The following is a 12,447-nucleotide window of genomic DNA, read 5'->3' as shown; positions in this document are numbered from 1 at the left end:
CACTGAGGGGACAGATGTTGTGTACTTAAAATAATAATAATAATTATGACTGTAGGAAATAGGTTTTTTACATTTATTTTCTTAATTTTAGAGGTTAGGGTTAGTTATCAAGTCCACAAAAATGGACAGTTCAGTATATAATATAATTAATAAATTAATTATATTTAATTATATTTATGTTTAATTATATTTATATTTAATTATATTCATTAATAAATTAATATTAATAAAGTTAGTGTATTGTGAGTGGTTTGCTGGAAATATTTCCTTACACCGTAATATTTATTTACATCTTTTGACTTGTGTTTTTCGCCAGGAATCGAACCCGTGTCTCCTAGCTGTGTGGCCTGAGCGACGCTAAGTGGGTTTATTTCTGTGTAAGTAAGCAGTTGACTGTGTAGCATTATAGAGTGTGCATACAGAGGGAGTGGGGGGGGGGGGCAAATTACAAGCTCACTGATGTCTTGAGTTCCTTTTCCACCACAGTCAGTCGTCTACTTGAAGTAGAATACTAGTGGTACTGCAAAAAACGTGTAATGACCACATTTGTACACGTGTAGAAATAGTAGTATCTTTTTATTGACATATTATGTTGCAATGAAGAAACATATACAGTACATTTATTTGGTCCATTTAGAGAAAGGCATACAAAGTTTAAGACCATCCATTCTAGGGCTATGCTGGAGCCTATCCCAGCTGACTTCGGACTAGAGGCGGGGTACACCCTGGACTGGTGGCCAGCCAATCACAGGGCACATACAGACAAACAACCCACAGTTTAAGAGCTATCTAATACATATATATCATATACGTCATAATATTTGACACTTCTCCTTCTTCTTCTTCCTGGCCAGCTGCAGGTCCAAGTCCAGGAGCAGGGCCAGGAAGTTCCTGTTGGGGTAGATGGCCCTCTTCTTCACCAGCCTGTGCAGAGCCTGCTCCAGCGGGAGGTGCTGGTAGATCATCAGGTAGGCCAGCACCAAGGTGGACGAGCGGCTCATTCCCATGATGCAGTGCACCAGCACTTTGCCTGAGGAGGAGCAGACCAGATTTATAGACATTTATAGGGCCATTTTTATATTTAGTAAGTTACATATATTTCAAGACATGACAAAATGGTCTTTGCTCTTTTTTTCTCAAATTGTTTACATTTTTTTGGAACTTTATTCCCACACACAACTTATTCCCCAACCAAATTTTCCAAAAATTACAACTTAATTTGTTTTGTTTTTCATAAATTTTCAACAAAAAATTCATAAAATTCATACAAAAAATATTTATTATTTCAACTACTTAAATTATTATTTTCTTTCTTGTTAGAATACGACTTTTGTCTCAATATTTTGACTTTATTCTTCTAAAATGACTGCTGTTTTTTTCTTTGCAAAAATAATTTTTAATTTTTTTCACCATAATTATGACTCCCCCACCCAACCTAATTTTCCAAAAATGAAAAAATATTTTTTCTCCTATTTTGACTTTTATCAAATGTCTTTTTCCTTTAATACTTCAACTAAAATGACCTTGACATATTTTTACTAATAATATTATGCTATACTATTCATAAAATTATAATATTACTTTATTCTTGTAACATTCCTGCTGATTTTTCCATATTTTTACAATAAAAAAAAATATATATATATTGCAAAAATAATTTTTCATTTTTTTCACCATAATTATGACCCCCCCCCCAACCTAATTTTCCAAAAATTACAAAATATTTTTTTCTCCTATTTTGACTTTTACCAAAGGTCTTTTTTCCTTTAATACTTCAACTTTATGGTACTAAAATGACCCTGACATATTTTTTTACTAATACTATTATGCTATTTTATTCATAAAATTATAACTTTAATTTTTTTCTTTTAAGATTATGACTTTTTCTTGTAAAATTCCTGCTGATTTTTCCATATTTTTTACAATTAAAAAAATATATATATATCACGGGCTGCACTTTGGACACCCCTGATCCAACCCAATAAAAACAGACATGCATGAACGTAAGGATAGGAGAGGGACCCTACCCTGGGGGGCCTTAAGGCCCCTGTGGATAAAATCGGCGGCCGGTCGGAAGTAAACATCCAAGTCAAAATGCGTGGAGTCGTCTGCCGGAATGCCGCAATACTCAAAGTCCTTCCCGTAGAAGCCCTGATTCCCGATGCTGCCTTTCTTGGAGTGAGCGGCGTTCAACACGTGAGTTATTCCCAACTGGACCAAGGCGGTCTTGGTCTGGGCCACTGTCCTGGCAGAGAGACCGAGAAGGTCAGAGGTCACAGCTTTAGAAATCAGCCATCGAGCTGAAATGAGCGGTCGACTTACACGTTGCCGATGTAAATATTGGGCCACACCTCATCGATCTGACTCAGGTGGAGTTTACACGAGTCCAGGATGTTCTGCAGGTCCTTCACCGTCAGGTATTCTTTCTTCTTACCTTTATGGGCCCACATTTTCTCCCAAATCCTCCGGTGTGGATGGATTAGATCCCCTTCCGCTCTCAGCTGGGAATGATTTGTCCCAGCAGGTGCTTTGCTCCGCTGCTGTCACTGGACACTCCCCGCCCGCCGCCCCCTTCCCTCGTTATTTAACCCACTAGGTTGCACTCACGGGGCGCTACACACTGGGGGCGCCTCCCTGCACCCGCAGTTTGGAAAAAACAATCCCAATAATGCTCTTTTTTCATTGGTCATATCATTTATTGTCGCTAGGTAGAATAGTTAGTTTCCTTGGCGACTTGGAGCCTCACACAGAATAAAGTTGTAATATTAGAAGAAAAAATCAGAAAAAAGTTTTCATATTAAGAAACTTACAGAAATTAAGCTGTAATATTGACCACAAATTGTGGGGATGAAGTGAGATGTAATGTTGAAAAAAGTTAAAATTTTATGCAATAAAAGTATAAAATATATTTAAAAAAATATATGATTTAGTCAGAAAGAACCTCTGATTTTATGTGAAAAAAAATAATTTATGGGGATAAAATGAGAACAAATTGTCCTAAAAGTGATAATTATTCATGAAAATTAACTAATCATTTTACCAAATATTTCACAACAATAAAGTACTAATATTATCGAAAGAAAGTCGCATTCATAAGTGGAAAAAAGGTCATAATATGAAAGAAAAATGATGAGAAAAATTCTAAATCATAATATTACGAGAATAAAGTAGTAATATGACCAAACTATAAATATATGAATAGTGAAGTAATAACAGTATATTTGTATGACAATAAATGTACAATATTATGAAAAAAAAGAATTTTGTCAGAATAAAGCTCTGATTTTATGAGAATAAACTGCAAACATGAGAAAAAAATATAGGGATAAAATCCAAATTGTCAGCGTAATATAAAAAATATTATAATATTCATGATGAAGTTATGAAACAAAACTACCATCAATATAATTCTCAGTGGGAAATGTGTAACACCACCCAGATAAAATCGTAATATTATGACAAAAATACCTCATAGTATAATGACAACGACGTCTTAATGTTATGAGGAGTAACGCGTAATATTGTGGGAATAAAGTCATACAGCAAAACAATATTATCACACCACGCTGTAGTTCCTTTTCCTTCCACGGAGTGTCGCTGTAAGCCCTCGTAAGCCATTTACCTCTCCTTGTGCCATCACAACGGGATGCTAACCAGGGTGACATGATTGGCAGCAGCATTACAATTATTATTATTATTATACCTGCCGTTATGAATTGCTCACATGTTTGCGAGATACCTTACAGTTAGCTTCCTTGGAGCCTCTACGTTACGGCGGCGTCGCTTTCTTTCATCGACCTCTCAACTCGGGTGAGTGAACCTCGAAGGGAAGCTAACGTTGTTAGCTTAGCAACCTAGTGATTAGCCTCCGGATGCTAGCTGGTTGTTGACTGAGGAGGTGGCGCTCTAGTTTAATGATTATTTCTTTGGCAGTCCGTTAAATCATAATCACGCTATTAATATTGTACATATATTTGTCTTTTAAAACAGGTGTAATTGCCCAAGGGAGGGGTTTGAACCCGAAACCACAGAAGCCATATACGTATGACACATTAGTCACAAACGCTAAGCAACAATTAAATATGTTGATGTGCATTCATGTAATATTTGCTTTATAAAAAAATTAATTTTCAGTAATTTATGTTGAATAATAGCGTGCCCAATATGAGTGCATTGAGCACCTTAGATTTTTTTAATTATTTTTTACTACTACTATTTTAATTATTTTTTATTTTATATTTTTTATTGTAAAAATATATACATATAGTAAAATAAAATATAAAAGATATACATTTTTGATAATACATGGTGCCCATGTGTGCATACACAACTCCACCCACATCTTCAGTTCAAAATAAATGGTCAATGCAAAGTGGCGTAAAAGTAAATAATACATTAGCAATGTTAGCATGAGTGTCATCCATGTTGTTTTTGTCCCTCAGCTTTGGGAGCAACGAAGGAAATGAGCCAGCCGAGCGTCCGCCTTTGGACCCCCAAACACGTGGCCAAATGGCTGAAGGAGGAGGGCTTCTGCGACTACGTGGACCTGCTTTGCTACAAGCACCGCTTGGACGGCACCAGCTTGCTCGCCCTCAGCGAGTACGACCTCCGCTCCCCACCTCTGGAGCTCAAAGTGCTGGGCGACATTAAACGCCTCATGGTGTCAATTCGTAAACTCCAGAAGAAGAACCTGGACCTGTTGGAGGAGCTGGGTCTCCCCTTTGACGGACACTCCCCGACGGGCGCGGGGGGAAACTCGGACTGGTTGTGCAACGGCGAACCCAGGAGGGACTGCGACAGTACGGACATGGCGCCGGTCGGCGAGGAGTACCAGCAGTACACCAACGGGAAGTACAAGCAGCAAGCCAGGAGGTTGGATCCTGAGTACTGGAAGACGGTACTCAGCTCCGTTTATGTGGTTTTTGTATTTGGATTCACCTCTTTTGTTATGGTCATCGTGCACGAGAGGGTCCCTGACATGCGCACGTACCCGCCATTACCGGATATCTTCCTGGACAGGTGATACCACCGCTTGCTAATATGAGCGTCCCTTGCAAAAATGATGACCTCGCCATTTTTTGCTTAGTGTGCCTCGAATCCCGTGGGCCTTCGCCATGGCTGAAGCATGCGGTGTGATCCTGTGCAACATCTGGCTGCTGGTTCTCCTCCTGCACAAACATAGGTAACACTTAGCGCTTACACGAGCATGCTGGGAAAATTCATGGAGCGGTTTTGAACACTGTTTCTTGTGTTTTAGGTCCATTCTTCTCCGCCGCATGTGCAGCCTCATGGGCACCGTGTTTATGTTGCGATGCATCACCATGTTTGTCACCTCCCTTTCTGTTCCCGGGCAACACCTGCAGTGTTCCGGAAAGGTAACTTCTACATAATGCTGGAGCCTATCCCAGGCACATATAGACAAACAACCATTCACACTCACATTCATACCTATGGACAATTTGGATTCGCTAATTAACCTAGCATGTATGTGTTTGAAAAAAAAAAACATGCATGCACGGGGAGAACATGCAAACTCCTCACAGAGATGGCCGAGAGTGGAATCGAACTCGGGTCTCCAAGCTGCGAGGCCTGCACGCTAACCACTCGACCAGCGTGCAGCCTCATAATCTGCTATTTTTTACCTTTTTATCGACTCCTATAGAGCAGTTACACACAATAACCCAATACAGAAAGATTTCTAGATCTTCCAGAATCTGCACCTATTTCCTTGGAAATGTGCTTCCCGCCAAAACGGTCTGTTTTAATTTATTTCAGGCCACACCCACTCTGCAGTGATTGGTCTCACTCAGCTTGTACAGGGCACGCCCATATAAGGAAGTCTGGCTCACTGTGACATCACAGAGAGCCGGTCTTAGAAAAAACTAGCATACTAGCCATGCCAAATTTCTTTCAGGGCTAATTTCCAAATGATCTGAAGAATACGACATTCTAACGACGTTTATAGGTCAGAGAAGTAGAACAAACATAACTATGTCATCATTTCCTGTTCTTCTGGTGCAGATTTATGGCGACATGTGGGCCAAGCTGCAACGCGCCGTGGCCATCTGGAGCGGCTTCGGGATGACGCTGACGGGCGTCCACACGTGCGGCGACTACATGTTCAGCGGACACACCGTCGTCCTCACCATGCTCAACTTTTTTGTCACAGAGTGTGAGTAGCAAATTGCAAATTTTTTTTTTTTTTTTTTTTTGCAATTTAAAAAAAATGTTGAGCATCAAACTTGAACGGGGAGACCATTGGCAGAAGGGGACATTAGGCGATACTGCAAATTTTGGTATTAATCCAATACCAAATCAAAATAGCAGTACATGAACCACCACTTCAAATCATTCTAGTGTATAGATAAGTATATATAAGTATATATAAATAATAGCTAGGTTGCCATGACATTTTTACTGACAATCTACACTAATGCCATTTTTAAAAAAAAAATGTTATAATTCATGTTAATATGTATGATAATAAAAAAATGCATCATTTAAAATGTTAATTTCAGTCAATAACTCCAAAACAAAAAACATAACAAAAGAAAAGGGCACCTGCCAAACACAACAGAGTATACCGGGTCAACGCACAGTGGGGCTTCTGATCCGGGTGTTTCCCGTTCTGTAAGACCGGCACGGTGAAACCGGTCCCACAGGTGTTGCAACTGTAGCGTCAACAGAGCCTGCTGTGTTGTGACGTTTTCTGCAGGTTTCTGATTGTGGGTTGGGAACAGCCAAAAAGCCTGGCTATGTCACCACCATACCCAATGCATGATGCCGTTCACTGGACTAACAATGCTGGCCTTCCTGTGTAATTTAAATGGGAAACAAGCATCCTTTGTTGTCTCTTAGTATTCTTTGGTAGTACACATGATATTGTATGTATTCTTTTCAAATGCAGACACGCCACGGAGCTGGAACTTCATCCACACGCTGTCGTGGGTGCTCAACCTTTTTGGCATCTTCTTCATCCTGGCGGCGCACGAGCACTACTCCATCGACGTCTTCATCGCCTTCTATATCACCACCAGACTCTTCCTGTACTACCACACGCTGGCCAACACGCGCGCCTACCAGCAAAGTCGCCGCGCTCGCATCTGGTTCCCAATGTTCTCATTCTTCGAGTGCAACGTCAACGGGCCCGTGCCCAACGAGTACTGCTGGCCCTTCTCCCGGCCCGCCTTCATGAGGATGCTGATCGGGTAGCAAGTAAGCTGCATCAATTTGATCACTTTCAAGGCATGAGCCTATCAGCAGCAAGGCCTGATGGGGGGAAAAAATGCACATTTTAAATCGCCCTAATCGCCTTTTTTCCTTGCAGGATTTATAGAGAGTAAGAAATCTGCCAAAAAATTAATGAAATTCTTCTCCCTTTGTCTTAAATATGATTCAGTTTGCCAATTACACATAGAAATGTCCCATTCTTGACACATTTGATGATAAAAATGACTTTTCTACCAACATCAATGAACTTTCCACAGCATTAATGACAGCACATTATTTTGTAGTTATACTGTAGTATAAGTTATTTAATGTTTTTTGTGTTTCTTGATGTTAACTTATTTCATTATTTTGTGGTATTTTTGTACTTGAAGCAGCAACATGCACACTAAAATATGTTTACAGTTGCTCAAAAGGACGCACTACCTGTTTTTTTATTTTTAAGTGTAATGATTGATTTGTTGGCCTCAGAGTGAAAGTTGCCTCCTGCGGTAGTCGGCAAAAAAATGTAACTAAGTAAAACTTAATGAAACCATTATGCCCCGACAGAACCATGTTACTTTTCATGCCTCATTGAGCCATTTATATTGTGGAATAAAATAAAAGGAACTTGTTGATTTGTGCCTAATTAATGTGCAGTATATTGATGTTAGTTGACTAATAGAAACACTTGATAAAACACGACGAACCTGTTGAATTAATGTGGATGTCAATAAAGTTTAAGAGAAAAAGCACGTTGCCATGACAATTTTGAGCTCTTTTCAGATGCCTGTTTTATTGCTCGAGCGAAACCTGCGCTTTTCTTTCAAAACGCAATACCAAAAATTAAGATATATTACATTTTGTTAACAAAAGTGTGTAATTGTTTAAAAATAATTACTCTTTAGTGAGTAGAATAGTTTTTTTTAATGTCATTTTAAATCAGGCGCGCCGTAGACATACTATACTTCGGGGTCCTACATCACCGAGGTCAGCCGTGTCTCCTCTCCTCCAAATCGTCCTATTCCCGACACCGGCACCTGCTCACTGCTTTTATTTAAAACATTTATGTTCTTTTGTGGTTTCCAGAAACCCTAACAACGATATAAACATCTTTTGGTGAGTAAACTACGTCACGGTGTCTTGTTAGTTTTCATTGTTATATTGCGATAAGTTCGACAAAGTAGCGTCCTACTTGCTAGCTAGTAAACGCCCCTAGCTTACACCCTCAATCCTCCAGCAAAGCAAATAGAACATAATGAAGTGTTTTTCCACGTATATGTACTAGTTGAAATGATTAAGCGGCGTTCATTTTTTCGCTAACAGTATGCTTTTCCATAAGCAACAAGTATACATTTTCAAACAGAAGGAATTTTGTTCCCCCAACAAGTGTACTAATAACATGTATTGTGAGCAGACACAATGGCAGTTCCTCCATCATATGCAGATCTTGGAAAATCAGCAAAAGATATCTTCAACAAGGGATATGGTAACTAAGATTATATATTTTTTATTTATTTGTGTTTTAACTTAATTTAAGTTGTTAAATCTGTAAATTGTACTGGCAGGATTTGGACTGGTGAAGCTTGATGTGAAGACTAAGTCTTCAAGTGGAGTGGTGAGTAAATCTGACTTAAATATACACTATGTCTTTATAGCTCATAATATGTGCTGTTTTTTTATGTTTAAAAAATATAAAACCATGCACAAATGTAGCCAGAATCTTTATGTACTCAACTGCAGACGGGGTCAGGAGTAAGGTATTTATTAGGAGGGTGGCCTTGCTTTAAATGCATGAATTAATTACATGAAAAAAAGAACTGAATAAAATATTTTATTATATTTGTCAAATTTTATGATTCTTTTATAACATCTTTTGTCATAAATATGATATGCTTTAAAGTACTATGTATTAAATATGCTCATTTTCTATCGAGTCGTGTACTCCTATAAAGTAACTACACACTAACTTTCCAGATCTTCCAGAATCTGCGCCTATTCCACCTGTGTGTTTCCTTGCATTTCCTACATTTTCTGTTTTTAATTTATTACACCCACGGCTTGCCTCTGAGCACGCCTACTCCACTGTGATTGGTCACACTCACAAACTGAGTACCTGAGTACTTCCAGACTGCTGCCGAACCCCACTTTCTAATTTAGTGGGTATAACAAATCAAGAAGGGGGGCAAACACTTTTTTCTCACCACTTTAATACTGTCAGTTTTACAGATAGCATTTCCTTCTATGGGTAGTATATGTTGTGGTAATCATAGTAAATTATTGAAGTGCTAACTGTATTGTGGCCATGCTTGAACAACCATCATTTTAGGAGTTCAAAACATCAGGCTCGTCCAATGTGGACACCACCAAGGTGACCGGAACCCTGGAGACCAAGTACAAGTGGGCCGAGTATGGGCTGACCTTCACGGAGAAGTGGACCACGGAGAACACGCTCGGGACAGAAGTGTGCATCGAGGATAAGGTACGTTTTGTTACTACAGCTAATAGTTCTCCATCATGTTTGGGTACATAAAGTGACACGGTGATATGCTTATTTAGATCACAAAGGGACTCAAACTGAATTTTGAAACCACATTCTCACCAAATACTGGGTATGTACTAAAAAAAATGTAGAACGTGTCCGAGGTCATTGAAATACGAGCTTTTAGTGTAATAATTATTATTTGCACAGCAAGAAGAGTGGCAAAATCAAGACGGCGTACAAACGGGAGTACCTTCATGCCGGTGGTGAAGTGGACTTGGATTTCGCCGGCCCCACCATCCACGGCGCGGCAGTTGCCGGCTACGAGGGCTGGCTGGCCGGCTACCAGATGAGCTTCGACACGGCCAAGTCCAGGATGATGCAGAGCAACTTCGCCGTCGGCTACAAGACGGGCGACTTCCAGCTGCACACCAACGTGTACGTCACGTGCGTCACGCTTCACAGGAAGATGCTACCACCGCTCATAATAACACCATCTTGACTCTTGGTTGCAGAAACAACGGCTGCGAATTCGGGGGTTCCATTTACCAGAAGGTGAACGACCAGCTGGAGACGGCCGTCAATCTTGCGTGGGCGGCAGGCAGCAACGGCACTCGCTTTGGAATCGCAGCCAAATACCAGTTAGACTCCAGTGCCTCCATATCAGTGAGTGCCCGCTTCATCATTACACGCATTAATATCAACAATTAAAAGTGCGAGAATCAGATTGTCAACTGCATTGCTACTATGCATGATAAGAAATGTTATATCCAAAAGGCAGTTTTTGGTATTATTATTGTAAGGCCGATCCCAGCTGACGTCAGGCTAGAGGCGGGGTAACAACCTGGACTGGTGGCCAGCCAATCACAGGGCGCATATAGACAAACAACCATTCACACTCATCTTCATACCTATGGACAATTTGGAGACGCTAATTAACAATTAAGTTTCTGGAAAATATCAGTTCCCAACTAATGATACATTTTAAGCATAATTTCATTCACACCATTCGTACTTATGGGCAATTTGGAGTTGCCGGTTAACAATTAAGTTTCTGGAAAATATCAGTTCCCAACTAATGATACATTTTAAGCATAATTTCATTCACACCATTCGTACTTATGGGCAATTTGGAGTTGCCGGTTAACAATTAAGTTTCTGGAAAATATCAGTTCCCAACTAATGATACATTTTAAGCATAATTTCATTCACACCATTCATACCTATGGGCAATTTGGAGTTGCCGGTTAACAATTAAGTTTCTGGAAAATATCAGTTCCCAACTAATGATACATTTTATGCATAATTTCCTTCACACTCACATTCATACCTATGGGCAATTTGGAGTTGCCGGTTAACAATTAAGTTTCTGGAAAATATCAGTTCCCAACTAATGATACATTTTAAGCATAATTTAATTCACACCATTCATACCTATGGACAATTTGGAGTCGGCAATTAACAATTAACATGTTTTTGGAATGTGGGAGGAAACCGGAGCACCCGGAGAAAACCCACACCTGCACGGGGAGAACATGTAAACTCCACACAGAGATACCCACACGGAGATTCAAACCCAGATCTTCCCGATGTCCTGATTGTGTGGTCAACATGCAGCCCGCAGTCTTAATGACGGGGTCTATATCTGTATTTCACCCATACATAAGGCGCATCATATTATAAGGTGTGTACTAAAAGATTGTTAAATTGCTGGATATTACACATTATTTCTGATGGGTTTAACCTCTGGAGTTCATAAAAAAACACCCTTGCGTCATCATAGCGCGGGTACTGAGTCCAGGTAGCCTTTTCAGAACTCCAAAATGCCGATCTTTCTCTGAGATTCCAATGATGGATTGACTGTCCTGCAGGCCAAGGTGAACAACGCCAGCTTGGTAGGAATTGGATACAGTCAGACTCTTCGGCCCGGTGAGAGAAAATTCCTTCTATTGAACATCAACCTGTAAACGTGATATTTCACAGATATTTTTTTATTTCTTGATCCAGGTATGAAACTCACCCTGTCGGCGCTCGTGGACGGCAAAAATATCAACGCCGGCGGTCACAAACTTGGCCTGGGACTGGAGCTGGAGGCATGAGGATGACTTTTCCCATTTTGCAGATGAGTGGAGCATTGATCCCTCGTGTGTGTGTGTGTGTGTGTTTCACTATGTATTTCATCCTCTGTAACTCCCATGATGCACCAGTCTGACACACAATCCCCTGTACTACATTCGATGCGGGAACTTCTTCGGCTTGACAATCCAGGTTGCACAAACCTTTTGGTGGCGTGTTGCTTTAAGTGGGATGTAGAATGTATCACTCAGCCGTTATTTTGCACACTAGGCTTTTATCTTTATCAATTAAAGCGCTTCTTCCTTTTGTTTTATCCGTCCTTCTTTATCGTCTTGCTCGTCGCAATGACCCGCTTCTAGTTTGCCAAGACTCTTGAGTGGGTGTCTGTTATTTTTAGTCAATAAGCTGTTTTATTATTATTTTATTATACACCCTTGTGGCGCTAGCTAAGCCGGTAGAGCTGTGCCTTTTGCCTTTTTAGTTGCAGATTGTTTGAATCATAAACAATCCATCTTTTTTATACTTTTTGTTAAATTATAGTCTTGTAATATAGGTACAAAAAATCATCTCCTACTAATACCAATTGTTCTCAAATTGTGCCCCGGTTTTATGCATATATAGAAAATATATGCATTATGTTGACAAAACAAAATATATTGCATATATTTCGAAAAATGTATATT

At 39.8% G+C, this 12,447-nt stretch overlaps 3 protein-coding genes across 4 annotated transcripts; 2 read left to right on the top strand and 1 right to left on the bottom strand.

The window, feature by feature from the left end:
* Positions 1-581: 581 nt before the first annotated feature.
* LOC131110022 (dual specificity protein phosphatase 13A-like) lies at positions 582-2,517 on the bottom strand. 2 transcript variants are annotated; one of them, XM_058062663.2, is made up of 3 exons: positions 2,323-2,517; positions 2,028-2,245; positions 582-1,030 (listed from the first exon to the last, which is right to left on the bottom strand). In XM_058062663.2, exons 1-3 carry the CDS (start codon positions 2,448-2,450, stop codon positions 813-815), a joined length of 564 nt encoding a protein of 187 aa, XP_057918646.2. In that variant the 5' UTR covers positions 2,451-2,517; the 3' UTR covers positions 582-812. The 2 variants fall into 2 exon arrangements, with proteins under 2 accessions (XP_057918646.2, XP_078644940.1); XM_078788814.1 differs by having other exon boundaries at positions 585-1,030; positions 2,028-2,240; positions 2,323-2,493.
* A 1,099-nt stretch (positions 2,518-3,616) lies between these two features.
* samd8b (sterile alpha motif domain containing 8b) lies at positions 3,617-7,953 on the top strand. Its single transcript, XM_058061755.2, has 6 exons — positions 3,617-3,810; positions 4,443-5,019; positions 5,087-5,182; positions 5,258-5,375; positions 6,022-6,172; positions 6,908-7,953. The coding sequence occupies exons 2-6, from the start codon at positions 4,463-4,465 to the stop codon at positions 7,210-7,212; spliced, it is 1,227 nt and encodes a 408-aa protein (XP_057917738.2). The 5' UTR covers positions 3,617-3,810; positions 4,443-4,462; the 3' UTR covers positions 7,213-7,953.
* A 102-nt stretch (positions 7,954-8,055) lies between these two features.
* On the top strand, positions 8,056-12,070 carry LOC131109873 (non-selective voltage-gated ion channel VDAC2-like). The gene is made up of 9 exons (XM_058062325.2): positions 8,056-8,325; positions 8,624-8,695; positions 8,775-8,824; positions 9,536-9,688; positions 9,766-9,818; positions 9,899-10,126; positions 10,204-10,354; positions 11,560-11,617; positions 11,696-12,070. The coding sequence occupies exons 2-9, from the start codon at positions 8,629-8,631 to the stop codon at positions 11,785-11,787; spliced, it is 852 nt and encodes a 283-aa protein (XP_057918308.2). The 5' UTR covers positions 8,056-8,325; positions 8,624-8,628; the 3' UTR covers positions 11,788-12,070.
* The last annotated feature ends 377 nt before the right edge of the window (positions 12,071-12,447 follow it).

This window comes from Doryrhamphus excisus, unplaced genomic scaffold (assembly GCF_037039965.1).
Source record: "Doryrhamphus excisus strain RoL-2023G ecotype Guam unplaced genomic scaffold, RoL_Dexc_Guam_v1.1 HiC_scaffold_24, whole genome shotgun sequence".
NCBI lineage: Eukaryota > Metazoa > Chordata > Actinopteri > Syngnathiformes > Syngnathidae > Doryrhamphus > Doryrhamphus excisus.
This window is presented reverse-complemented; position numbering and strand designations above follow the sequence as displayed.

Excerpts from the sequence above, each read along its gene's own strand:
- LOC131110022 (XM_058062663.2), bottom strand. The coding sequence starts at position 2,450 with ATGTGGGCCCATAAAGGTAAGAAGAAAGAATACCTGACGGTGAAGGAC. Across the intron at positions 2,246-2,322 it reads AATATTTACATCGGCAACGT|GACAGTGGCCCAGACCAAGA; the intron begins GTAAGTCGACCG and ends TCTCTCTGCCAG. Across the intron at positions 1,031-2,027 it reads GGGCCTTAAGGCCCCCCAGG|GCAAAGTGCTGGTGCACTGC; the intron begins GTAGGGTCCCTC and ends GCTCCTCCTCAG.
- samd8b (XM_058061755.2), top strand. The coding sequence starts at position 4,463 with ATGAGCCAGCCGAGCGTCCGCCTTTGGACCCCCAAACACGTGGCCAAA. Across the intron at positions 5,183-5,257 it reads CTCCTCCTGCACAAACATAG|GTCCATTCTTCTCCGCCGCA; the intron begins GTAACACTTAGC and ends CTTGTGTTTTAG. Across the intron at positions 6,173-6,907 it reads CAACTTTTTTGTCACAGAGT|ACACGCCACGGAGCTGGAAC; the intron begins GTGAGTAGCAAA and ends TTTCAAATGCAG.
- LOC131109873 (XM_058062325.2), top strand. The coding sequence starts at position 8,629 with ATGGCAGTTCCTCCATCATATGCAGATCTTGGAAAATCAGCAAAAGAT. Across the intron at positions 8,696-8,774 it reads TATCTTCAACAAGGGATATG|GATTTGGACTGGTGAAGCTT; the intron begins GTAACTAAGATT and ends TTGTACTGGCAG. Across the intron at positions 9,819-9,898 it reads ACATTCTCACCAAATACTGG|CAAGAAGAGTGGCAAAATCA; the intron begins GTATGTACTAAA and ends TTATTTGCACAG.